The following is a 25614-nucleotide window of genomic DNA, read 5'->3' as shown; positions in this document are numbered from 1 at the left end:
GCTTTCTTGGTAGAATTTGAAAGCTTTGTCCCCTCTTTTTCTCATTGCTCTGCTTATTTGCACTCTAATTCTTGCAAAGTTTTCTCAAGGTCACCTCTGGCCAAATGCAGCCCTGGTGTAAGCAGATCTAACTCCCATGGAAACCTCTGGGCCAGACTTGGTGAAGTTAGACAGTGGGATGAGCTGGTCTGAAAGCCATGTAAATTGGGTGTTCAAACCAAGTGTGATTATTATGCTGAGCAGGGGGAGAGGAGGTGCAGCAGGAATAGCAGGACGGTTCAAGATAAAGACATATAGGAGAGAGACTACTTAATCTTCCACCTTTTGTTGATCTCCTTGTGTCTCAGTTCCCATCTGTAAAATGGGGGTGCAGATCCTCCCTTCCACCCATACTTTGTCTTGTCTCGTTATATGGTACGATCTTCGGAGCGGGAACTTACTTGTCTCTTATTTTCTGCATGCACAGCACTTGGCACCATAAACACAGTGGTGCATCGGTCTCATCTGGGGCTTCAAAGTGTGGTTGTGATGCCATTAATAAACAACGGCCATTAGTAACACTGAGAAGGCTCGAGGAGGGGGTGATCAGTAGCAAATTATATTGGAGGAATATAGGAATCTCATAGGTAAGAACAGGGAGTTAGTAATGCCTCTTGATACGACCTCGGGTAAACCACACTTTGAGCTGTCAATTGGGGGCTTGTCATTATTAGAAAAGAGAGTCCAAATAAGATATCCAGCGATTAGAGAGTATAATTCGTGAAAAGAGGTTATGTGTTGCAAACCTTGTACAGCCTAGAGAAATATGTAAACAGGAAGTATAGAGTCAGTGACCTGAATTCTGTTTTCGGTTACACCAATGAAAATGTGGGGTAACTCCAGTACAGTTACTTCAGATTTACACTGGGGTCATGAGATCAGAATCTGGCCTTGTCCATACAAATGCAATGAGCCATGTAGGGCACAGAAAGCGTCGTTCGTAGGGGAGAAGTGAAAAGGGAACTTGCTGGATGGGAACCCCATTTAGTTTAACTTAGTTTTTCTGCTGAGCAACAAAAATGAGTAAAAGTCTCGAAAACATGACCTGTGAGGGAAGACTGAAAAAACTGGGTTTGTTTAATCTGGAGAAGAGGAAACTGAGAGGGGACATAATGATTTTCAAGTACATAAAAGGTTGTTACAAAGAGGAGGGAGAAAAAATGTTCCTCAAACTCTGAGGATAGGACAAGAAGCAAGGGGCTTAAATTGCAGCAAGGGTGGGTTAAGTTTGACATTAGGAAAAACTTCCTAACTGTCAGGGTGGTTAAGCTCTGGAATAAATTGCCTACGGAGGTTGTGGAATCTCTGCCATTGGAGATTTTTAAGAGCAGGTTGGACAAACACCTGTCAGGGTGGTCTAGATAATACTTAGTCCTGCCATGAGTGCTGGGAACTAGACTAGATGACCTCTCGAGGTCACTTCCAGCCCTACGATTCTATGATGTAATACCACTCTTTACATATTCATGATAGGGGCAGCAGCAACAAGGAGTTATTTAAACTCGTTAATGGAGCAAAACACTAAGTAGTGGTTTGGAATTAAAACGGGGGACAAAATGAAGGGCCAGAGTGTGAACCTATTATTTACACTGAGGAGTAGCACCTTGCTTTTCAGTGTATAGCACCAGGTAACATAAACACGGATATTCCTAGGGGATAAATGATCTTGGGCCCCAGCTATGCCACCCTTACTACACTGACTACTACACACAGAGTAAGGGTTCCACAATTTGGGAGTGTAATAGTTTGCCAAGGGAGGAGATGGGTGAGGAGGCAACACAAGAGGTGCTGAAGAGCAGACTAGGTTAAACTTTTAGGAGGTTGGTGTGTAGAAGCCAGATCCTCAGTTGGTGTAAATTGTCACAGCTCCATTGAGTTCAGCTGAACAATGACAATTTACACAAGGTGAGGATTTTACCCTCAGAGAGGATGGGTACTGGTTGTATGGTCATAGATGACAGGACCCTAGAGAGCCTTCCCAGCCCCCTCTGTAATTCTAGGGTGGTGGAATTTGCTTTTCAGCTCCCTCCCTGCCAGCAGGAAGCTTTTACTGTTGCCTCAGGCATCTTTGGCAGAAACTCTGTCTGGTTCTAGGATGGTAAATAACAGCACCATAGTAACGGATGCAAATTGCAATACCGTAACCTCTGCACGCTTACAGACAAAAGCATCTGATTTCTCCATAATCGGCAAAAGTGAACATGGAGTCCACTGCTTCGCGTCCAACTGAGGCATTCTGCACAGAAATGTTGTGATTTTCATTGGCTGGTTACAAAGCCCAAGCTGATTCTTCGAGTGATTGCTCATATCCATTCTAATTAGGTGTGCGCGCGCCATGTGCACTGTCATTGGAAAGTTTTTTCTCCTAGCAGCACCCGTCCGATCAGCTGTGGACCCCCCTGGAGTGGTGTTTCCATAGCGCTCTATATATGACCCTGCTGATCTGGCACCTCCTCAGTTCCTTCTTACTGCCAGTGACAGTCCTTGGAACTGCGACGTCTTGCTCAGCAAGCTCTCCACGTTCCCCTAGCTCTATTTACTTAGTATTTGTTCTCCTCAGTTAGTTTAGTTCATTATTAGTTAGTGCAGTGTTAATAGTTTGCTGTCGGGTGTGCGGGTTCCACTTCAACCTGGGGACTCAGGGCATGCCCTAAGTCCCATGGGGTTCAAACCCTCCAAGTCCTGCAACAAGCCTATGCCAACGGACGACCCCCACGATGCTAGTATACTAGGTTATACTGGTAGTAAAATAACCGTGCCTAATAGGGTACAGAATGTGAGTGAGGCCAAACAGCAAAAATTAAGATGTTTGTACACTAATGCAAGGAGCCTAGGTAACAAAATGGAGGAACTAGAGTTACTGGCGCAGGAAGTGAAACCAGATATTATAGGTATAACAGAGACCTGGTGGAATAGTAGTCATGACTGGGCTACAGGTATTGAAGGGTATGTGCTGTTTAGGAAAGACCGAAATAAAGGTCAAGGTGGTGGAGTAGCACTGTATATCAATGATGAGATAGAATGTAAAGAAATAAGAAGCGATGAAATGGATATGACTGAGTCTGTCTGGGCAACAATTAAATTGGGGAAGAAAACTATTAGAGCCTCCCCTGGGATAGTGCTTGGGGTGTGCTATAGACCGCCGGGATCTAATTTGGATATGGATAGAGCCCTTTTTAATGTTTTTAATAAAGTAAATACTAATGGAAACTGTGTGATCATGGGAGACTTTAACTTCCCAGATATAGACTGGAGGACGAGTGCTAGTAATAATAATAGGGCTCAGATTTTCCTAGATGCGATAGCTGATGGATTCCTTCAGCAAGTAGTTGCTGAACCGACTAGAGGGGATGCCATTTTAGATTTGGTCTTGGTGAGTAATGAGGACCTCAGAGGAAATGGTTGTAGGGGATAATCTTGGCTCAAGTGATCATGAGCTAATTCAGTTCAAATTGAATGGAAGGATTAACAAAAATAAATCTGCAACTAGGGTTTTTGATTTCAAAAGGGCTGACTTTCAAAAATTAAGGAAATTAGTTAGGGAAGTGGATTGGACTGAAGAATTTATGGGTTTAAAGGTAGAGGAGGCCTGGGATTATTTTAAATTAAAGCTGCAGAAGCTATCGGAAGCCTGCATCCCAAGAAAGGGGAAAAAATTCATAGGCAGGAGTTGTAGACCAAGCTGGATGAGCAAGCATCTTAGAGAGGTAATTAAGAAAAAGCAGAAAGCATATAGGGAGTGGAAGAAGGGAGGGATCAGTAAGGAAAGCTACCTTATTGAGGTCAGAATATGTAGGGATAAAGTGAGACAGGCTAAAAGTCAAGTAGAGTTGGACCTTGCAAAGGGAATTAAAACCAATAATAAAAGGTTCTATAGTCATATAAATAGGAAGAAAACAAAGAAAGAAGAAGTGGGACCGCTAAAAACTGAGGATGGAGTGGAGGTCAAGGATAATCTAGGCATGGCCCAATATCTAAACAAATACTTTGCCTCAGTCTTTAATAAGACTAAAGAGGATCTTAAGGATAATGGTAGCATGATAAATGGGAATGAGGATATGGAGGTAGACATCACCATATCTGAGGTAGAAGCGAAACTCAAACAGCTTAATGGGACTAAATCGGGGGGCCCAGATAATCTTCATCCAAGAATATTAAAAGAATTGGCACAAGAAATTGCAAGCCCATTAGCAAGAATTTTTAATGAATCTGTAAACTCAGGGGTTGTACCGTATGATTGGAGAATTGCTAACATAGTTCCTATTTTTAAGAAAGGGAAAAAAAGTGATCCAAGTAATTATAGGCCTGTTAGTTTGACATCTGTAGTATGCAAGGTCTTGGAAAAAATTTTGAAGGAGAAGGTAGTTAAGGACATTGAAGTCAATGGTAAATGGGACAAAATACAACATGGTTTTACAAAAGGTAGATCGTGCCAAACCAACCTGATCTCCTTCTTTGAGAGAGTAACAGATTTTTTAGGTAAAGGAAACGCAGTGGATCTAATTTACTTAGATTTTAGTAAGGCGTTTGATACTGTGCCACATGGGGAATTATTAGTTAAATTGGATAAGATGGGCATCATAGGATGACTATGAGCTGCCAATGTGATATGGCTGTGAAAAAAGCTAATGTCGTCTTGGGATGCATCAGGAGAGGTATTTCCAGTAGGGATAAGGAGGTTTTAGTACCGTTATATAAGGCACTGGTGAGACCTCACCTGGAATACTGTGTGCAGTTCTGGTCTCCCATGTTTAAGAAGGATGAATTCAAACTGGAACAGGTACAGAGAAGGGCTACTAGGATGATCCGAGGAATGGAAAACTTGTCTTATGAAAGGAGACTCAGGGAGCTTGGCTTGTTTAGCCTAACTAAAAGAAGGTTGAGGGGAGATATGATTGCTCTCTATAAATATATCAGAGGGATAAATACCAGAGAGGGAGAGGAATTATTTAAACTCAGTACCAATGTGGACACAAGAACAAATGGATATAAACTGGCCACTAGGAAATTTAGATTAGAAATTAGACGAAGGTTTCTAACCATCAGAGGAGTGAAGTTTTGGAATAGCCTTCCGAGGGAAGTAGTGGGGGAAAAAGATCTATCTTGCTTTAAGATTAAACTCGATAAGTTTATGGAGGAGATGGTATGATGGGATAACATGGTTTTGGTAATTAAATATTCATGGTAAATAGGCCCAATGGCCTGTGATGGGTTTTTAGATGGGGTAAGATCTGAGTTACCCAGGAAAGAATTTTCTGTAGTATCTGGCTGATGAATCTTGCCCATATGCTCAGGGTTTAGCTGATCGCCATATTTGGGGTCGGGAAGGAATTTTCCTCCAGGGCAGATTGGAAGGCCCTGGAGGTTTTTCGCCTTCCTCTGTAGCATGGGGCACGGGTCACTTGCTGGAGGATTCTCTGCTCCTTGAGGTCTTCAAACTACAATTTGAGGACTTCAATAGCACAGATATAGGTGTGAGGTCTTTTTTAGGAGTGGTGGGTGAAATTCTGTGGCCTGCATTGTGCAGGAGGTCAGACTAGATGATCATAATGGTCCCTTCTGACCTAAATATCTATGAATCTATGCTTGCTTAAAGTGTCCGGGGGAAGCTCATCAGGCGGATAAGTGCAGGATTTGCAACGGGTTTTGCCCGAGAATGAAGGAGGAGCGGGACTTTAGATTGAAGCAGCTCATCGGACTGCTGGGTCCATCGCATGGGAGAAGTGGGATATTCTCTCCAGTTCTGCTTCTCCCTTCCCTCCCACCCCCCTTCCCTCTTCAGGAGTCCTTCTCATGAGCAACTCCTTACCCAGGAGGTGCAGTCACTTCTTGGCATAGGAGCGGTGGAGGAGGTTCCTTAGGAGCTCAGGGGCAAGGGATTCTATTCCTGATATTTTCTAATCCCCAAGGCAAAGGGCGGGGGGGGGTCTCCGACGCAGTCTAGAGCTCTAAGCGCTCAACAAATTCATTGTGAAGTTGAAGTTCTGTATGGTCTCCCTGAGCACGATTATCCCTTCCCTGGATCCGGGAGACTGGTACTCCACCCTCGACATGAAAGACACGTACTTCCACATAGCCATTTGCTCCACGCACAGGCGATTTTTAAGGTTTGAGGTCAACCACAAACACTATCAGTTCATGGTCCTCCCATTTGGTCTGTCGACAGCCCCCCGAGTTTTCATCAAGTGCATGTCGGTCATAGCAGCCTCCCTTCGCAAGAGACAGGTGCGGGTATACTGCTACTTCGACGACTGGCTGCTCAGGGGATGCACCAGGGAGCAGGTGGAATCTTGGGTCTGGTTCATCAGATCCCCTTTCGAGAGACTAGGCCTCCTCCTCAACCTTGTCTCCGACCCAGAGAATAGAGTTCATCGGGGCAGTGCTGGACTCGGTGCAGGCAAGAGCTTTTCTTCCAGAGACCCGATTCCAAGCCATGTTAGACATCATTCAAGGCCTCAGGCGATTCCCGGCCACTACTGCAAGGGGTTGCCCGCATCTCCTCCACCACATGGCAGCCTGGACTTATGTGGTCCGGCATGCCAGGCTGAGGCTCAGATGCCCGGGACGTGACAATCTGGACTTTGTAGTGATGGTAACAGAACACATACTCGAGTCCCTCCAATGGTGGCTCGACCCTTGGACAGTGTGCAAAGGAGTCCCATTCCACAGCCCTCCTTGTCCCTGGTAACAGACATGATGGTTCTGTGTTGGGGTGCGCATTTGGGCGATCTACAAACACAGGGCCTATGGTCTCAGGACAAGCTCTCCCGTCATATCAACATCAAAGGAGCTCAGGGCAGTACAGTTAGCATGCCAAACTTTTTGGGTCCAGCTGCAAGGCCAGTGAAGGCAGTGAGGAGGACAACACCACTGCCATGTTTTACATCAACAAGCAAGGTGGAGCCTAGTCCTCCCCGTTGTGTTGAGAAGCCCTCCGGCTGTGGGAGTTCTGCATAGGATGCTTCCAGGTGAATGGAGGGGGCTATCTACCAGGGGACCAGAACGATCTGGCAGACCACTCAGCAGGTCCTTCCGCATGCCTAGATAAGGCTTGGGAGTCATCTAATTGGAATTTAATATGAGCAATCACTCGAAGAAGAAAGAACCGTTACTCACCTTCTTGTAACTGTTGTTCTTTGAGATGTGTTGCTCATATCCATTCCAAACCCGCCCCCCTTTCCCTCTGTCGGAGTAGCCGGCAAGAAGGAACTGAGGAGGTGCTGGGTCGGCAGGGTTATATATAGAGCTCCATGACAGCGCCACTCCAGGGGGCTCCACAGCCAACCTGACGGGTGCTGCTAGGAGGAAAATTTTCTGACGACTCTGCACACGGCACACACACACCTAATTGGAATGGACATGAGCAACACATCTCGAAGAACAACCGTTATGAGAAGGTGAGTCACCGTTCTTTTTCTGTTTGATTTGACTCCACTGAGCTAAATAAGAGTCTCTACTGCAGATGCCTGGGCACGAGATTATAGACTTATGCATTCAGTATAAGGAACATAAAAATATTTTTGTTCTGTTTTATCTCATTTATTTCAGTGCACGTTCTCTTAAGCTTTAGTTTGAAATGTTTGCTTTTATGTATAACCTAACAGACTATTTGTGTCTCCATTTAGTGAATCTCTGTGTGTCTCTCCTCCTGCCCCCCACAATTCTTCAGTGCCCAGAATGCTGCTCTTTCCCTGTAACCGTATTTACGCTGGGTACTTTTCTATCCATCTCCAGTCACCATCACCTCCAGCCTCTATCATTACCATAGCTTGCTCAGACTTTCCTCCTCATTAGCTTGTTTGCCACGGCACCTCACTTTCCTCTCCCCTTGGAACTGTCAGCTTTATCATTCTGATCCTTTTCATTTTTGTTTGGACCGTAATGCAAATTCTGGTCCTAGCTCTGTTTCTGTTGGTTTTCCCCAGGAAATTCATTCCTTTTTGATATCACTTGTCATTTCATAGATGGTGACTAGAGCCAGCATCTCCTTAGGGGGTCCCTTTTTCACTGTTTTCCTCCCCATTGCTACAGAACTAACACAATTATCCTGTTTACTTTTCATCTGCTTTAGCCTTAGAATTTTCCTCGCTGCAATCTCCACTGCTATTTCAGTAGTCAGCTTCAGGTCTCGCTCTCACCCCGCCACCTAATAAATGCACTGCAGAGTCCCTTTTCTCTAGCAAGGTACAACGTTTGCCCCCTTTATCCTGCTCTTTTCTCCCTGCTGCATCCTGGAAGCTGAGTCTGGCAAGAAATCAAAGCTCATGCAGGACTGTAATCTCTCTATTATACTCTTCACAGCACGGGCTAAGAGAGGCAGTTCTCAGAATCTTCCTTTCACCCTTATCCTTTGCCTATATAATTTCCCCCTATGACATTTATTCTCCTTTTTAGTCATATTTACATGTAAGGACTTTGGACATTCTGCTCCCCATATGTGGAGATTTCTGTTTCCTCTGTGTATGTGTTTCACATGATGTCACATATACTTCAGAAAAAAGAAAAGGAGTACTTGTGGCACCTTAGAGACTAACCAATTTATTAGAGCATAAGCTTTCGTGAGCTACAGCTCACTTCCTCAGATGCATATACTTCAGAGGTGATTATGTGGCATGTTTGCAGGTGATTGAGTAGTTTGCAATATCTCTCCTGAATGCCTGTGGTAGGCTTCCCTGGAATATAAATGAGTCCTTCCATCCTGGCTAAGCTTGGAAAGAGAACGAGCAAATAAGGGTGCTGTGCACCCAGTGTGTAATTCAGCCCTGTGCAGTTCTCGGCACCATTTCTCACCCAAGACCACAAGCTAAGGTTGAGGAGCATAGCCCTTGGGGTGGCCCTCCGCACAGGGGTGAATTTCACTCCATGTGTATTCAGCCTAATGAAATATATGTTTAATGTTAAAGTTAATTGCATCCTGGGTTAGAGGGCTTCTTCCTTCAGCACAACCAGCAGTGTATCAAAACAACTGAAACATGTTGAGAAAGGAGTCCTGTAATCAACACAGCGCAAATTCCAACAATGCCTTTAAGAATGTGCTTCGCTTCATGCAGTTGAGTAGTTCTGTTGGAGGCAATGGGACTATTCACGTGCTTAAATATTGTGCTGAACTGGGGCCTGTTTTATGTTTGTTTATGAAGCTCTTATAGCAATATTTAACTGCTGATGAGATCTTTCCACCAATGACATTAGAGACCAGGGGAGGTTCATATTGTCATTTACAATGCTGTACTGGGATTTGTGCTGTTTTTGAATATTGTGCAATGGAACTAATAAGAAACAGCACTCATTGCTCTCTCTCTCTCTCTCTCTCTCTCTCTCTCTCTCTCTTTCTCTCCTTTTAACTTGTGCTGTAGCCCCTAGACGGATAACATCACTGGAAAAAGCTTACGCTGCTTTGAATGGTACGTAGCTCAGTTGATGCATTGTAGATGGTAGCAGACAAGAAATGTATTTGTGTTTTTAGTAAGGGATCGAAACTGTCCAAACACCACAAAGTTGCAGGCGTTTTTTCCCCTCCCTTTCACTCTGTTTCCCCCATGGCACCAAGAGCTGAATGAATTCAAGATGCATTTAACAATATTTTGTAATTATGATATATATTTCCAAACACCAGTTACTGTAGTTTCTAGGTATCAATGCCAGTTCTGCTCTAGGCAAACAGACCTGGCTTATCTATGCTTAGCTCATTGATGCTGTCCAAGTGATTAATTATTGAGAAGTCTTATTGTGCAGTTCACACAAATTATGCTAGATCTTATTTACTTAAATAAATTATTGTATATGCTGGGCCGTATCCTCAGATGGTATAAATCGGCATAGCTCCATTGACTTAATGTATGTGATAATTTACTAACATAAACAAGGACTTGCATCATTTTTGTGTATGACACAGTAAGGCATTTTTCAATGGGCATCAGTGGAGCCACATTTCTTTCCCGAGTGGGAATCTGGCCCCATGCATCTACATGTTAATTACATGCGCCTACATATTTATAATTGCACTCAGGAAACATATGTAGAGCCTTTTAAGTACCATTGGTTTGTTAATTTGGGCCTAATGAAGCTTGCCAGCAGATTCCACTTACCCTGGTGGTATTGTGTTGATAATTGACTCAGTTCACATAGGTATTCTTTGTGTTCTCGACTTTTTTCCCTTCCTTTTTTGGGTGCATTTAGTGCAGGAATAAGGTGCTAGATTAACACCACTTCACGGAAAGACCTGTTTCTCCACAGACAGATTAAAAAGCAGCAGGACAAGCTTCTCCCTCCGCCCCGACCAGAAGGGACCACCTGTAGGCGTGTGAGAGGAAGTTCATTCTCCCTCCCCGGTTCAGTCCTCTGTTGTGCCTACCAAGCAGGATACTCATTGTGGAGGTTTCATTTGTAAATAACGTAGACATTTGCACACCAGGAACTGGACCAGAACTGATCAACTCACTTTATGTAGGGCAGCAAACAACCATTCGGCGGTACTCACTGCTGACCTGGGTTGAATTCAAGTCAAGTGGAGGTGAAAGGCTCCCTCACGTATTACATTACCCTCCCCTGAGCTACTCTATCCAGTCAGCTAAACTAAAACTCTCCCCTGGGGAATTAGACTCTCCGTGTCTGCACATGGGCCAAATCAACAAAGCATCATGAAGCTGGATAACCTCTTTATTTCAGTGCCTGCCTGCAGATTTGGAATCCTAACCTTAGGCACCCACTCGAGGAACGAAATATTTTGGCCACCATCTTTATTTGCTTTATTTTTTAAAAGTCCATTAAGAATGATAGGACAGCGCTGTGCCATGAAGGTTTGTATAACAATGCTTTGCTGTACAGGATCAGTACATCAGAGTGTGTTGCTAGTGGTTTTCTTGAGTCAATTATATTACAATATCAAATATGTAAAAAGCCAAATCATGTTCTCTCCTGCCCAGTTACACCTAGAGAATGAACATTGTGCCCTGAAAAATGTCTGGTTAGAGCCATCTGCAGACCTGAATGCAGAAGTGATTGCTTCCAAGCCCAGTACCGGTGACTCTGTGTTGTAAGAAGAAAGCACAGTTTAGTGAAAGCCCTGCATTCTTCTATACTTCCTCTCTGGCTTCTCTGTTGTGCATGCTCAGTTTTGAATTTCACCAACTTGTGGTAGTCTAGTTTGAGTCACCTGGTACCAACTTAGGAGCCTCACACCATTCCAAAGCCGCCCCAGGATAGATAACAAGTTCAGATTTTTTTCCTTTGATAGTCACTTGGAGTATTAGTGAAAGGGCAAAACCTTCAGCATTTTAAATCCCAGAGAAATCAAAATGCTGTAAAGATAGACAGCAACAAAAAACCACTTGATTTTGATATTTCTTTCTTTGTCTGCTACCATCTATACATCCGTATGCCCAGGAAACAGCATAAATAACAGGAAAGTCACAGAGGGAGTAGAAAGGGATGTGCAGGTGTTACAGTTGATGAGCCCACTACAGCCCTGGCTAAAACACATGCCTACTGTACTTGGAGAGCAAAAGAGAAATTCTTATTTTCTTTCTTGAAATCAGTTCCTTGTGGCCAATTTTTGGCATGTTCCTTTCAGATGTCTTCATTGTGGTCGCTAAATACGAGCTGCTACTTAGCGTCAGGCTTCTTTTAAAATGAACTCTTGCTTTCTGAGTTCAGTGTGTGGCATACAGAGCTATTGTCTTCCAATCTCACCAGCTCAGAGAAGCTTTTATGAGGCTATGCCCTGACGCTTTAGGTTATGTGCATGAGGTAGTCAGGAATGAGGATGCTGTATTGCTACCTCTTATGATTCTCTTGCGAATCTCACACTACTTTCTGTTTTGCTTAAAGCCCCAACTCCTGGCGGCATGAGAATCTCAGCTTTCATTTAAAAAGTACATTTCTAACCCTCCTGATTTTAGAGAGAACCTTGGAAATGTGACCTGAAGTGCATCCTAGAGGTGCAGAAACCCAAGACACAGAAAAAGAACCAAATAAAATAAAATAAAATCTCATGGTGGTTAAATGAATCTCCTGCCTTTTGGGGGCCTAACTCAGGATTTTTGAATGTCTGGTATTGGCAGTATTGAAGACAGCAACTCTGAGGTGGTCGGCAAACAAACTGTTAGAAAGCCAAGCACACTGGACAATAGTTCTACAAGAACAAAACCCAGGGCTCTGAAGATGATGCTAAAGCAGCTCAGGCCCTGATTCAACAAATCACTTCAACATGTGCTGAAATGCTTTCCTGAATTGAGGCTGCGAGCAAATTGCTGCTGAAGTTAAACAAACAGTAGTGATCAAACAAACTGTCAATATCTGTGCACCACGGCTGTGTCGTCAGATGAATATGTCCTGGATGTAACCTGCCAATGTACATGTGCAGTACACAATATGCTTTCCTTTCAATGCTGCATTTATTTCCTACCCAGAGTATTAAATCTTTCAGACTCTAACTGGAAGCTGACTCTCCTTGCTTAAATTTTAAGGCCAATTCCCAATCTTAATTGCTAATAAGGAAGAGTCTGTCTGTTTAAAAAAGCTGTTAATGGTGGGAGATAACAGGGAACAGGGTCCTCTGATATTGTTCCCTTCCCTGCAGCCCCACATTGAGCTGGATTAGCCAGAAAGGACTGCCTGAGAGGAGTACTTTAAACGAGCTTCCCATTTCTGTGGTCCAGGGAAATGAAGGGTTGAGCTAACTCCGCCCACTCTTTGTAACAGCAGGCCGTTGGGCTGCTCCTATACCTCGGGGTCAGCCCAGAGTGTATTCTAGTCCTATTTGCAAATGTACTGTTTCTCTTTGGATACCGCTGGACGACCCTGTCCCAACTTATCAACTCTAGACAAACACAGCCTAGTGTAAAGTACCATAACCAAAAACATATTTGACAATCCAGTAATGATGCTAAAATGTGCATTAAATCTTACCTCAACCAGAACAACGGGACTCGGGGAGAGGGGATATAAAGATGGCCCTGTGGCCACTTCTGTGTTAGAGTGTCTCTTATTGTTTTTGAAATGAGCCCCCTTCCTACTTCAGCTCCCTGGACCACTTGGACCTATCACATGCCCAGATCACCGTATCCTACTCTGAATCAGAAAGGATGGTTCATACACAAGCAGGCTTTGTATGTGTGGAAATGTATGTTCCACTGATCCACATTCATCCAGACTTGTGACCCCCAACTGCCCTCCCCTCAAGTTCTGTACTTGTCAAGTCAGCAAGTGCCTTCCAGGAGTAATTTAACTGTGGACAGACAGCGAAGTTAATTTCAAGAGGATGACTCTCTATTAGGAATACTGGACTGTGCTTTCCACTAGGTAGCCAGCAATTATGCAGCTGAAGTAAATGACCATGTAATCTTGACAGATACCCAGCCCCGGTGGTTGTTCTGGGTTTTAGAGCTGCAAGAACTATCTTCTGATTTTGTGGGGGTGGGGGAAGAGAGTGTGTTTGAAACTATTCACGGTTTGAATTATAGAGAAGAATGGAAAAGACTGTTGATTTATCACCAGGATCTGTAAGTCTCAGGGCTGGGAAAGCATTGCAGAGATCATGTTCTGGATGCAACTGTGTTTCTTTGAACCTCCCTAAGGATGCTGAATAGCAGCAAAAAGTCTAAATAAGTGACTGTCAATAAAATGAAAGAATAAAGAAAAATGAAGTTTGGCATGATGATAATTTAAAAAGGCTAGAAAGGCCAGTGTGATTGTATGACGTATTTATAAAACAACCCTGTACTTAGAAGCCTGGTTATCAAAGTGCTCTCACTCTTTTATATCACTTCTGGGAGTACTTGGGACTCTGTGGGCCTGCATCTCCATTGCTTTGCTTACTGTGTTGTCATTTACAGCCTTGCATAGTGGACGTAAAATGCTATTGTTCATGTAAGTGTGTGGCAAATACAGATTTGACAGCATTTTATACCCACTGCACAGGTATAAAAGATAACACAAGGTGTAAGGCAAGGAACAGTGCAGTTTGAAATCTGTTACATTTTGGATGTGGCAGTTAGATTACATGTTCTCTGTACCTTTCTTTGTTGTTGATTATGCTGGCGGGGGGAACTAAGTGGGCTATTTGATCCCTGTATGCTCTCTTTACAGACGAGGACGATGCAAACAGACTTGGCGAAAAGGTGATTCTCCGAGAGCAAGTGAAAGAGCTTTTCAATGAAAAATACGGTGAGTTGCCTCCTTGCAGTTTCTTACTGAGAGCAGCTCTGGTTAAAATTAATGAGGCTGAAGTGCTCTATTTATGGACCGAGCACATGGCAGCTTGCTGGGGCACAGGTTTCTTCTCACTGCCCCATGTTTCAGCTCCTCTCTAGAGACATTCCTCGTCTCACCAGTGACTGACAGCTGGGACTGTGACCTTCTTGTCTACATCTCCGTCTTTAAGGGGGGAGAGAAACTTCTCCGGGCCATAGAACTTCTTTAGTCTTACATCAGCCACTGATGCATTTTTAAGATGTGACAAGTTTGAATAAACAGTGGTGTGCTCAGCAAATGTACCTGCCTCCTAACTCCTAGGAGCATGACATGGACCCCACCTTTGCCTGCTCTTTGCTGCACAGCAAGGCTCAATCACGATGTGTCCAAACTCCAGACACAAGGCACGTTTTGGGAAAACATGCTTGGAACAGTGGCAAAGAAGTAGGCCATGGAGCTGAAGGAAGGTGGTATTTGAAAATACGGTTTGCAGGCTGTCTGTGTGTCCCGTTATCCATGTACTTCCACCTCAATTCCTTGCAAACGTGCAGTAGGAAAAAAAAAAACCCCAAACCCTGCAGCTTCCCCTACAACATTCAGCAGTGTAATTGTCTCAGAGCAGGGATGTAATACAGTTACTGGTACATAGCTGTGAATAGTTGTTCCCCCATTGTGGTTCTGGATGTCTGATTTGCATAACCACTGTACAGTTATTTCTCAAACACCATGCAAGTCCCTGAACGCTGTATTGTGGGGGGATCAACTTTTTCGCCTATCAGAGTGCAGAGATTTACAGAATCGCACTATGGTGATTTCTCAACTACCGTGCTGTGATCAAGCAAATAGATCTACTCTGTCTGTCTGCTCTGATAGCTTGAAAACTCTCAGTCCAGTAGCCTGTTTGCCAGCAACAAAAATGCTGTTTCCACCTTCTGCTCTGGAGCAGACTATCCCTGCCTCCCTTCCACCCCCCTGAAAGAGAAACAAAAATAGCAGCAATGCCAAGAAAGTGCGAGTGCCAAGCAGCAGAAAGGGCAAGGGTTAATTGCCTGAAACACACTTCCCCCTTTTGGTGCTCTTCCAGCCCTACAGATCAGGAAAGCCAGAATTATCCAGTGTTTTGGGTTTACATTGGGAATACCTTGGCTCCTCCCTTCCAATTTGGTTTTGAAGTTCAATGTAAACAAAAATTCAATCCGGCTGTTCAGAGAAGAAATCTTCAGATCCATACGAGAGGGCCAAAAGGGCCTTCAAGTTTGATAGAGCAATGTGTCTCACAGCAGTCAAACAGCCCATGTAGTTGGAGTGTTTAATTTAAAATGTCAGGAGGACGCGTGTCACAGCCCTGATCATGCTCCCCCTGGTGGGCACTTACCAAGCTGCTGTGTTTGGGCCCATGTGTTTTTGAGCAGCCCTTGGTCACTGGATAAGCTTCAGACAAACTCTGGTTCCTACCTCTCTGGCATGCTCCTTAGGGACAGACTCTGTCTGATATCCCTCCTGGATGAAGAAAAGGAGGACTTGTGGCACCTTAGAGACTAACCAATTTATTAGAGCATAAGCTTTCGTGAGCTACAGCTCACTTCATCAGAAGCTTATGCTCTAATAAATTGGTTAGTCTCTAAGGTGCCACAAGTACTCCTCCTGGATGAGGGACCCTGTGACCTAGCTGTGACCCCCAGGACAAGTGCTGACCCCCCCACCTCTGTGAGCCTCCTGTAGCTTAGGCATACCCTTTCTTAGATCTCCACTCTTGTGAGCATTCTGGTTGATTGTTTACCCCTCCAGGGACACACAATAGTTGAAGCAAACAGGCACGGGCTTGGCAAAGGGCTTACTGAAAAAACAATCACTGTGACAAGAGATATACAGATCTAAGATATACAGATCTGAAATTCCATGCCTGAGTTTCCTCACCACTCTTCAGTGTTCTTTGGGATTTGGTCAGTCACCTCTCCTGGACTAGTTTCAGAGTAGCAGCCGTGTTAGTCTGTATCCACAAAAAGAAAAGGAGGACTTGTGGCACCTTAGAGACTAACAAATGTATTTGAACATAAGCTTTCGTGAGCTACAGCTCACTTCATCGGATGCATGCAGTGGAAAATACAGGGGGGAGATTTTATATACACAGAGAACATGAAACAATGGGTGTTACCATACGCACTGTAACCAGAGTGATCAGGTAAGGTGAGATAGTACCAGCAGGAGAGAAAAAACAACAACCTTTTGTAGTGATAATCAAGGTGGGCCATTTCCAGCAGTGACAAGAACATGTGAGGAACAGTGCGGGGGTCGGGGGGGATAAACATGGGGAAATAGTTTTACTTTGTGTCATGACACATCCACTCCCAGTCTTTATTCAAGCCTACTGTAGTGGTGTCCAGTTTGCAAATTAATTCCAATTCAGCAAATCCTGGACTATGCTCCTCTACCGCATGCTTCTTTTCCTATTCCGGTCTGTGAGAGAAAGTTGCTGCCTTGGACTTAGCAGACCTGCTCCTTTTATAACTTCCTGTCTCCTTTCCCATGTGACTCTCTTGTCACCTGCCGTTGCCCCTCATGCCCCTCTCAGGGGATCCCTTGCTTGATCACCACCCCTCTGGAGCCAAGACTTGAAAAACTGGTTTGCCCTGGGTGGTAGTCAGCTCTTTGTCCAAGAGTGCTTCCATTTGAATAGGACATCATCAAGGTTTAACGACCCTCCATTGTTAGCCCCATCACTACCCCTTGAAGTTAGAGAAGGCACAGGGCAGCCTTACAGTCCAAATGGAGTTTGTAGTTTGACACCCCTTATCCCCTTTTGTATCCTAGTTGATGCTGATTGGATCCACCTGTGTGCATGACTCAGCTGTAATTACCCTGACTATGAAGGCAGGATGTTAACACCTGTGTGTAGGGCAGAAGAAGAGTCCTGTATTTCCGTACAGAGTCTTAGAGTTGTACTTGGAAATAACCATGGCCTGGGTTAACACGTTCCCTGGCTTTCAGACTGTTTATCTTCTGTAAATATGTAGAAGTGACTTGACTTTCAGTGGGGCTTGTGATCCTAAACCTCTTAGACACTTCTGATAATTGCTTCCCCTCTGTCTGTTAACCACATCCTGGACTGAATACATGTTGAGGCTATTAGGAGTAATTATAATAATACTTTCATCGCATTCTATTTATTCCTTATGCATGAAACAACAAGTATTGCTGTAACTGATGCGGGCATAAAGCAGCTTGGAAAAGCCACGTTGCAATGGGCCGTGCTCCGGGGTAGCTATCAATCTGCAGGAGCCACAGATGGTCTCAGCCAGCAGAGCTAATGACCGCATCTGCTTTAGGTGTCGAGTTCCTGACTGGAACGGTTACGCACCCAAGTGACCAAGCTGTACAGGTCGTTGGCCGGATGGGGAACTGTAGCTTGGCCAATGGTATGAAGGCAGAGTGCTTCATCTGCCACTCTGCAAACTGCTCAACATCAAGCTCAGAAGCTGTTCTAATCCAGGCAAGGAATAAAGAACCTGTGGCAGATGTTCCCTGCAGAGGAAAATATTATGTTACTGAGTCAGTTTGTTGGTTTCCAGCAGGAAGAGCCAGCTATTGAACAACAGCTGCACAGAAAAAAAAATGTGATCCTTACTGAGTCATGGGAGGGAGAGGGAGCATAGAGGTTCCTATTACAAATGCTCCAGCCTCTTGTGAAAAAGAGAATGCAAGGGGGACTCTTCTCTCATTGCAATAGCTGTGGGTGATCCCCCATTCTGCTCCCTCCCCCCCTCCCTCTCTCTCTCTCATGCACACAGTCTGGCTGTTGCTGGATAAGTTCCAGACGTAAAACCAACACTTGTTTGCTAAAGAAGTACTGTTCCACTGTATAGCAGGGGTGCTGGAACTATTTCGATCGTCGGGGTGCTAGGAGCCACTGAACCAAACAATAAACCCCGTATATAATGGAAGCTGCTTCAAGCCAGAGGGTGCAGTAATATCCCAATTTCCAGGACCTGTGCTGTATAGTTGTTGCTCCTCGTCCATTTGTGTAGTATGCTTATTGGATGAATTAGACCAAGAGACCGAGGGCTTGACTCTCCTCTCAGCTGCATAAAGTGTCAATCCAGGAGTAACTCCACAAGAGGCGGTGGGAATATGCTGGTGTACCACTGTTGTATGTGGGATCAGAATCAGGGCCAGAGTGTCCAAAGTCCGGTTTTGGTTTGTATTACCCAGTTCCAGCCACAAAATGGTGCGTAGCCCCAGATTACCAGGTTATTCCATAGCTGTCCACTCTGGTGTGTTACACCTTCCTCTGACGCATCCAGGACAAAACACGGTACTGGATGGATCTTGGGTCTAAGCCGGTGTAACTGAGTCCCTTCAATACAGGAGCTAGAAAATGAGCAGTGCATTCCCTGAACAGGCCTTACCCAACAGCGAATGTCAGGTGGGACTTGGAACGGTTGGTAAAGATGATCTCCATGAAAAGAAAACAAAACTTCAACCTGCAGCGCTTGCATCGTCAAAGCATAGCCAGCGCTCCTCTCTGACTGCTTCATATCTCTGGAGATGGAGGAGATATCATAGGGATTATCGGTAAATGCTGATGAGGTGGCATATATTGCAACCGTGGGCTGTCACTTTTCACATAACTTGATCAGGAGCAGAACACCTTACCCACACTCTTTGAGGGTGTGGGCTTCCCTGGTGTATCAGGTTATGTTATGACCGTGAGTATTTAGGTGATACCTACAGATACAGATATGGGATGTGTATGTGAATGCTCGATTACATGTATTGCATAATAGCCCCCAACTATGCCTAATAGCAAGATTGCTTAACAGGGACCACGGAAACTGACAATAAACAGGACAGACAGACATGAAGCAATTTCATCATCTCGTAAGGAATTAGTATCCCTTACTAGGGCTGGGCTAGTGAAAAGAAAAGGGGGTTTCACAAAAAGAAAAGGAGGACTTGTGGCACCTTAGAGACTAACCAATTTATTTGAGCATAAGCTTTCGTGAGCTACAGCTCACTTCACTGGATGCATCAAAGCTTATCCTCAAATAAATGTGTTAGTCTCTAAGGTTCCACAAGTACTCCTTTTCTCTTTGCGAATACAGACTAACATGGCTGCTACTCTAAAAGGGGGTTTGTAACTTAATCTGACAGAGCCGAGAAATGTTTTTTCTCTCCTTGCAAGAAGTTTGAGTGCAGATATTCAGAAGTATGACTTATCCAAGAGCTCATTTAAAGCAATATCCTAGTAATGTTGAAATCCCATAGTGAAGCCAATCTTCTTGACTTCCAAAACTCTAGGCACTACCATTGTAATGTGCCTCTGACTCTTGAACCAGCAACTGATTGGCTTGGACAATGAGCCCTGAAAAAGGCCCTGGGGTGTATTTTCCTTGTGTGAATTCCTGACTTCTAGGGAAAGAGCTGAGCCATCGCTATGCTTGCAAAGATTTGATTTTTATCAATAAACATTGATTTCATCACACACACAAGAAAAAATATTTCCATCAATAGTAATAAAAATGTACAGATAGGCAAAGTAAGAAAAAGGCTTCTTGAGAACTTATTCAGGTTTGATTGAAGGATCTTTATTTTGTATATTTTGACATGTAATATTGATAATTTGTGTTTTAATGGTTATAAAGCTTTAACCTTTTGAATCTCAGTATTTACTGTCATTAAAGAATTGTTGTCTGATACCCACCATAATTTCAAAGTGAGCATGTAAATCAATACAAATCTTAAAATGCTTAAAAACAAACATTTTTATTATGCATCAAATTATAAAAAATAAAAATTGAATTCTGCCAATACTAGACATTGGAAAGCTTTTAAAATTCAACTAGGGGATCTTTTCCTTCCTTGAATAGCAAATCCATTCTCTTCAGTAAGTGGTTTGGTACTTACACTTTGAAAACAGTTTATTAAGCAAAATATGAAATGTCTAGGAAAATTGCATTGAGTACAGTGAAAATGTATAATTTTGGTGTTGAAATACTACCTCAGGGTTCAAAGGCCTCCACTTAATGTTCACTTATCACATTGGCCTCTATTGTGCTGTTGCAGGAGAGGCTTTGGGATTGAACCGGCCAGTCTTGGTGCCATACAAATTGATCAGGGATAGTCCTGATGCTGTTGAAGTTACTGGTCTGCCAGATGATATCCCTTTTAGAAATCCCAACACCTATGACATCCACCGGCTGGAGAAGATCCTGAAAGCACGAGAGCACATTCGGATAGTGATTATAAACCAACTCCAGTAAGTCTCAATAGCTCCTCTACTTCCGGGGTCTTTTCTAAACATGTACGGCCAGAATCCCCATCTGGTGTAAATTGGCATAGTTCCATGGGTTGCAATGGAGCTGCACCAGTTTACACTGGCTGAGGATCTGGTCCATAGTATCTTCTGGTTTACATTTGTAAGAATTCTCAGGGCCGGGGAGGGGGGTGTCTTTCAGCTATGTGAGGAATCCTGTCAGGCTAGGAAAGGTTGGGGTCCAATTCATATTCTTAGGAAACAAGATAAGGCAGCGTGTCCTTCTCTCTAGCAAACAACTGGCTAAACGTCAGGGGAGCGATGCCAATTAACACGAACTGATGATCTGGCCCAATGAATGTACTGCTGCTGATTTCATTAGGCAGTTGATCACCTTGCTAAGGAACTTTCAACTGAAAAGTAACCTGGGGTTGCTGCCCCTGAGCAATGAGACTATTGTAATGTATAAAGAACACTTTGTTAACGAAAAGCTTTGTTACGGTGATATGGCCTCTCTGCACTGAGCTAGAAGGATGCTTCTGAGGGGTATTCAGGGTTGTGAGGCCTCTCACCACCACCTGCCCCTAGTGTGAGGAAGTGGTGTCTGTGCCTGCCTGGGATCAGCTCCCTGAAACCACCAGCTTCTGGCAACACAGGCCTTGCCCTCTCTGTACAGGTTAGCAATAGGCACACGCCAACCGCTGAGTCCTCTGAGCATCCCTCTGGAGTGTTCAGCCCTGTTCCTCTAAACTCTCACAGAACTCTGATTCGCCACTCCCAAAGGAAGAGCACACACCAGCTTGTAAGAGTCAGCGCAGGATCACCCTCTACTTAACACACTGTGCTTAGTTCTACAGAAAGTGAAAACCAGAATAAGTTGATGATTAAAGAACAGAGATTCAAATGATAGAGAGTGAGACTATGGGAGATGTGGTTATGTATAAAACAAAATTATAACCTGCTTTCTAGAGCCTTGGCTTACCTATCAAGGTATTCCACTATCTTTTAGAAGACAGCTTGTCTCAAGTCTTTTTCCCAGTGTTTTCAACCAGTCTGGCTGAGATCCCATTTCGGAAGACCAAGCACGCTGGTGGGTTATCCAGACAGACTGAAGGAATTCCTGGGGTTCAGCTGCACCCCAGATAGTTTCAAAAGTTCATTGTCGTACTCCAGAACAGGATAACTCCTGCTGGTTTTGTTTTTGCCTCCAGTCTCCTCTACCTATTGATTAGCATTTTGCCCAGGTAGTAAATGGGCATCCATTGTGAACCATACAATACTCAATTTGCATATGACCAGCCAGAGTGAGATACACGTCTCTTTTCCCCCCCTGCTTGCCTGGAGTATGTGGACCACCCTTTGGTGACCTACCTTAACTCACAAACCTAGACAAACTAATTTTTAGTATCTACTGTATATAACTCCTTACATATTTCCCATACATACATCTCTCAATGATTATGATGACCAGTGTAACCCAGGATTTCATTAGAGATGTTATATGTCCCCTTTGGGTGAACATAGGGGATCCCTGTGCCCCTGCCAGTTGGCATCAAGAAGTCTTGGGTCACAGCAAGAAGATGAGGGTTATATTTTGTTCATGTTCTCGTAGCTAAAGATTGTCTGAGGCACTGAAAATGCGTTGGGCTGGTCCATTTAGAATCAGCTGATATTGTCTCAGATTTGCAGCCCTACCATATATCTAAAACTCAAAAGAACTCAGTATGCCAATGTTGCAATTTTACTCAGAGTCGTTAGAGTGGATTCTCATTCTGATCAACCATTTGATGTACAATCTGTGCTAAACGTACCATAGGTTGAGCACCACTGGTCTACATGAAATATGTATCCTGGAGGAATTTTGGAGCCTGTTTCTAATATGTGTCTATATTCTTTTCTTTTCTTGAACCCTTCAAACCCAACATTCTTGCAGTGAACTTTGCTTTGTCTCTGTGGTGCTTGGGAGGCATGCCACACCTTGGACTCTGAGACCTCAGACTTTTCTGACTGTCTCTGGTTCTGGAGTGGTTTCAAGTTGGATGTGTAGAGTACTAAGCTCTTTCTTTTCCTAAGGCTAATAACACAGAGGACTCGGTCTGCTGTGTGCTCTGCCCTAGATGGGCAGGCTGCCAGAGGAGACCGTCCCATGCTCTAGTACAATCTCAAAGGTCTGCTCTGCCTCCAAACACACGCAAGACAGAGGAAACCCCACTAGGAGATGGTTAGATATGCAAGGGATAAAGAACATCTGTGCCCTAACCGTTCACAATTGCTAATCTCCACCTTGTTTCTCACACAGACCGTTTGCTGAAATATGCACTGAGGCCAAACAAACAGGTAAGCTCTGTGCTAAAGCTCTCCTTCCAGTGGAGCAAACTGCAAAGCAAAACATACAGATTGCGGCACAAAATACACAGGAGGCCAGACTGCGGGGCTCAAAAGAAAATAGAGCAGGCTAGTTAGGTTGATGTTTGTCATCTTAATCCTCTCCATCTCGTCATCCAGCTGGGGCCTGAGACAAAGTCTGGGGTCTATCCAGGAAGGAAATCTCGCAGGGTTGGCTTCGCTTCTGCAGTTTTCCTGAGGCTGTTTGTGAAAGGGAAACAGAGGCTGTAGTTTGACTAAGATTTTCAGTGGCCTAGGGGATTTGAATGCCCTTCACATTAATTTTAATGGCTGTTGCTGAATAAATCCCTCAAGATGGCTTTGAAAATCTGAGCCCTAGTACTGTTTTTTACTCTGCAAAGATGAAATCATGTACTGTGCTTGAGAGGAGTCTGTGCTCGCAATCCAAGTCCTACTGGACGCGGCTCCATTTCACTTAAGTCACCAATGCGACCGGCACTCGTTAGCTGCCAGGTTGGCAATCTCTCAGCAGGAAGGCAATGGATCAGAGGGGCACAGTGACCTAAATGACTTCTCTATTCACAGGATACTTCTTAGGGCATTAGAACTCAAGTCTGACCATGACAAGGTGAGGCAGCAGCCTGGAAAAGGTTACAGGTCTCTGCCTATCACAGGGCTGAGCAGGATATATAAGAAAGAGGAAGCTAGGCCCAGTGGGCAGAGGGAAAGGGTGTGTTCTCTTTTCCCTGGCTGGTGGAAGCAAGGGAAAAGCCTCTGGAGAGACTTTTATTTTGCGTTATGACTTTTGTGTGAAACCAGTATGCCCTACGGCCAGGGCCTTGAAAGGGACTGGGTGTGGTGTTTGCTTCCATTCCTAAGCTGGAGAATCAGCCGTTCAGATAACCCATTTCATTCCCATCCTCCCCTTCAGAAAAAGACAACAGTGTTCCCAAACGAAAGCGGAAGAGGATCTCTGAAGGGAACTTGATATCCTCCTCATCGTCGTCTTCCTCTTCCTCCTCTTCCAATATGGAGTCCACATCTTCAACAAATCAGATCTCACTTGTGGTAAAGCCTTCTAAACGTCAACCAACTTACTGCATCTCTGTCTAGCTCAGGGTTCTTCCCCTACCACCCTTCATCTGTTTCCTTCACTAGCCCTAGAAATGCTATAAACCCCTAACTTAGATGGCGACACCAGGTCTGGTAAAGAAAGGGAACGCTCGCTTTTGAGCCTCTGTCCCTCTGTTGCCTCTGGGAGGAGCTGGCTTGTCAGCAGAGAGGCCACTCGGCATCTCCCCTGCACCAGTCCAGCATGCTCTGCAGGGCTGCCATGGGCTGGCCTCTGCCAGCGTCCATCAGTGAAGCCTCCTCTGTGATACACTAATGCTGCTGAGGGGAAGGTAGTGGTGGCCAGGGCAGGAATGACTTAGTGTCCTGCCCTGAGTGGGGAACACGCCACAGAGAGCAGCCATTCCAACGCCTGACCCTCCTTGCAACCGCCTAGAGCTCTCTGTTGGCATTGTCACATTGGTGACTCAATCCTGTAAGGTGCAGAGCACCCTCAGCCCTTTCGACTGCAATAGACTTGATGCACTTTCCAGGATCTGCCTCTGGGAGAGTCAAGTTATTATGTAGTCATCTTTCTCCCTTGCATGTGCCCCACACCCTTCTACTCCCATCAGCACTACGCAAGGAGCACTGTGTGGCAAGGTTATGTCACGGAGTGCAGGATTCTCAGCCTGTGAAGATACTTCACAGGTTTCAGACACACATCTGAAGGATCTAAAGTCCCCAACGCATAACCAGCTGCATTATTTCATAAACCAGCCTGTCAAACTCAGGGAAGCGCTATTAACATGCTCCAGCTTTCCATGTGCTTTGGCCATTGTTGTATGATGGTTCTTGATTTTGTTTTTTATATGTATGAAAAGGTGAATGTTTTGGGAGTGGGGTGAAGCTAAAATGTCCTTGAAGTAGAAAATCAAAGATGTAAAAATAAGAACCGACATCAAGGGAGATTCATGGATCTATTCTAGCTAAGGAACTGGCCTCAGTTATTTATTAGCAATTATTATTTCAAGCAAAATTTTTTTTAAAAAAGCAAAAATATTAATACATTTAGAAGTTATTTGGGGTAGGTTTTCTGGTGTTTTATTTAAAAAGAAAATCTGACTTGGAAAATGGAAGACTTGCCCTGTGTGGGAGCGTGACAGAAACTTGATGAATGCACGTTTTTGTAGAGTATTTTGTCTTAACAGCATTTTTCCTTCTCTCTCTCTCTCTCTCTCTCTCTCTCTCTCTCTCTCTCAGCAATGGCCCATGTACATGTTAGACTACGGTGGTCTAAATGTCCAGATTCCAGGACCTATTAACTATTAGACCTCAGTACTGAATCAGAACCTCAACAGACAGAATAAATAAATAAATGTAATTTATGTAAAAAGTGTATATTCTAATATGTATCGATGCCTTTTAGTTTTTCCAATGATTTTTACACTATATTCCTGCCATCAAGGCCTTTTTAAATAAAAATAAAAAGTGTTGCCTTGCTCTTAACATTATTTATTTTATTTTTTGTATTATTGATGAAATCCATGATAGGTAAAAATCAATACAGAGGAGCACCTTCTGATGTACATCAGCATACCTCATCATGCCTTACTTCCAAAATAAAATGGGTAGGGTCTAGAGTTTGAACCCCAGATTTTTGACACATGGTTGTCATGCTTCATTTGCCATTGGTGTCTTCAGACGTCAGTCAACAGTTTAAAAAAAATCTTTTC

General features: G+C 44.1%; 1 protein-coding gene across 11 annotated transcripts in view; it reads left to right on the top strand.

Annotated features, from left to right (window-relative positions):
- Positions 1–25387, top strand: part of GTF2IRD1 (GTF2I repeat domain containing 1) — a 173269-nt gene extending 147882 nt beyond the window's left edge. For 9 of the 11 annotated variants that reach the window (XM_073315874.1, XM_073315870.1, XM_073315869.1 and 6 more), the window contains 6 exons: positions 9393–9440; positions 14125–14202; positions 20293–20485; positions 22782–22819; positions 23760–23896; positions 25142–25387. In XM_073315874.1, coding sequence (XP_073171975.1) covers positions 9393–9440; positions 14125–14202; positions 20293–20485; positions 22782–22819; positions 23760–23896; positions 25142–25210 — 563 coding nt within the window. In that variant the 3' untranslated portion in view covers positions 25211–25387. Of the gene's footprint in view, positions 1–9392; positions 9441–14124; positions 14203–20292; positions 20486–22781; positions 22820–23759; positions 23897–25141 lie in introns of those variants that run through there. The other 2 variants (XM_078849281.1, XR_013634796.1) reach the window with 2 other exon arrangements.
- The last annotated feature ends 227 nt before the right edge of the window (positions 25388–25614 follow it).

Source organism: Lepidochelys kempii, chromosome 17 (assembly GCF_965140285.1).
Source record: "Lepidochelys kempii isolate rLepKem1 chromosome 17, rLepKem1.hap1, whole genome shotgun sequence".
NCBI classification, from domain to species: domain Eukaryota; kingdom Metazoa; phylum Chordata; order Testudines; family Cheloniidae; genus Lepidochelys; species Lepidochelys kempii.
Note: the sequence above shows the minus strand (reverse complement) of the source record. Positions and strands in the feature narration are given on the sequence as shown.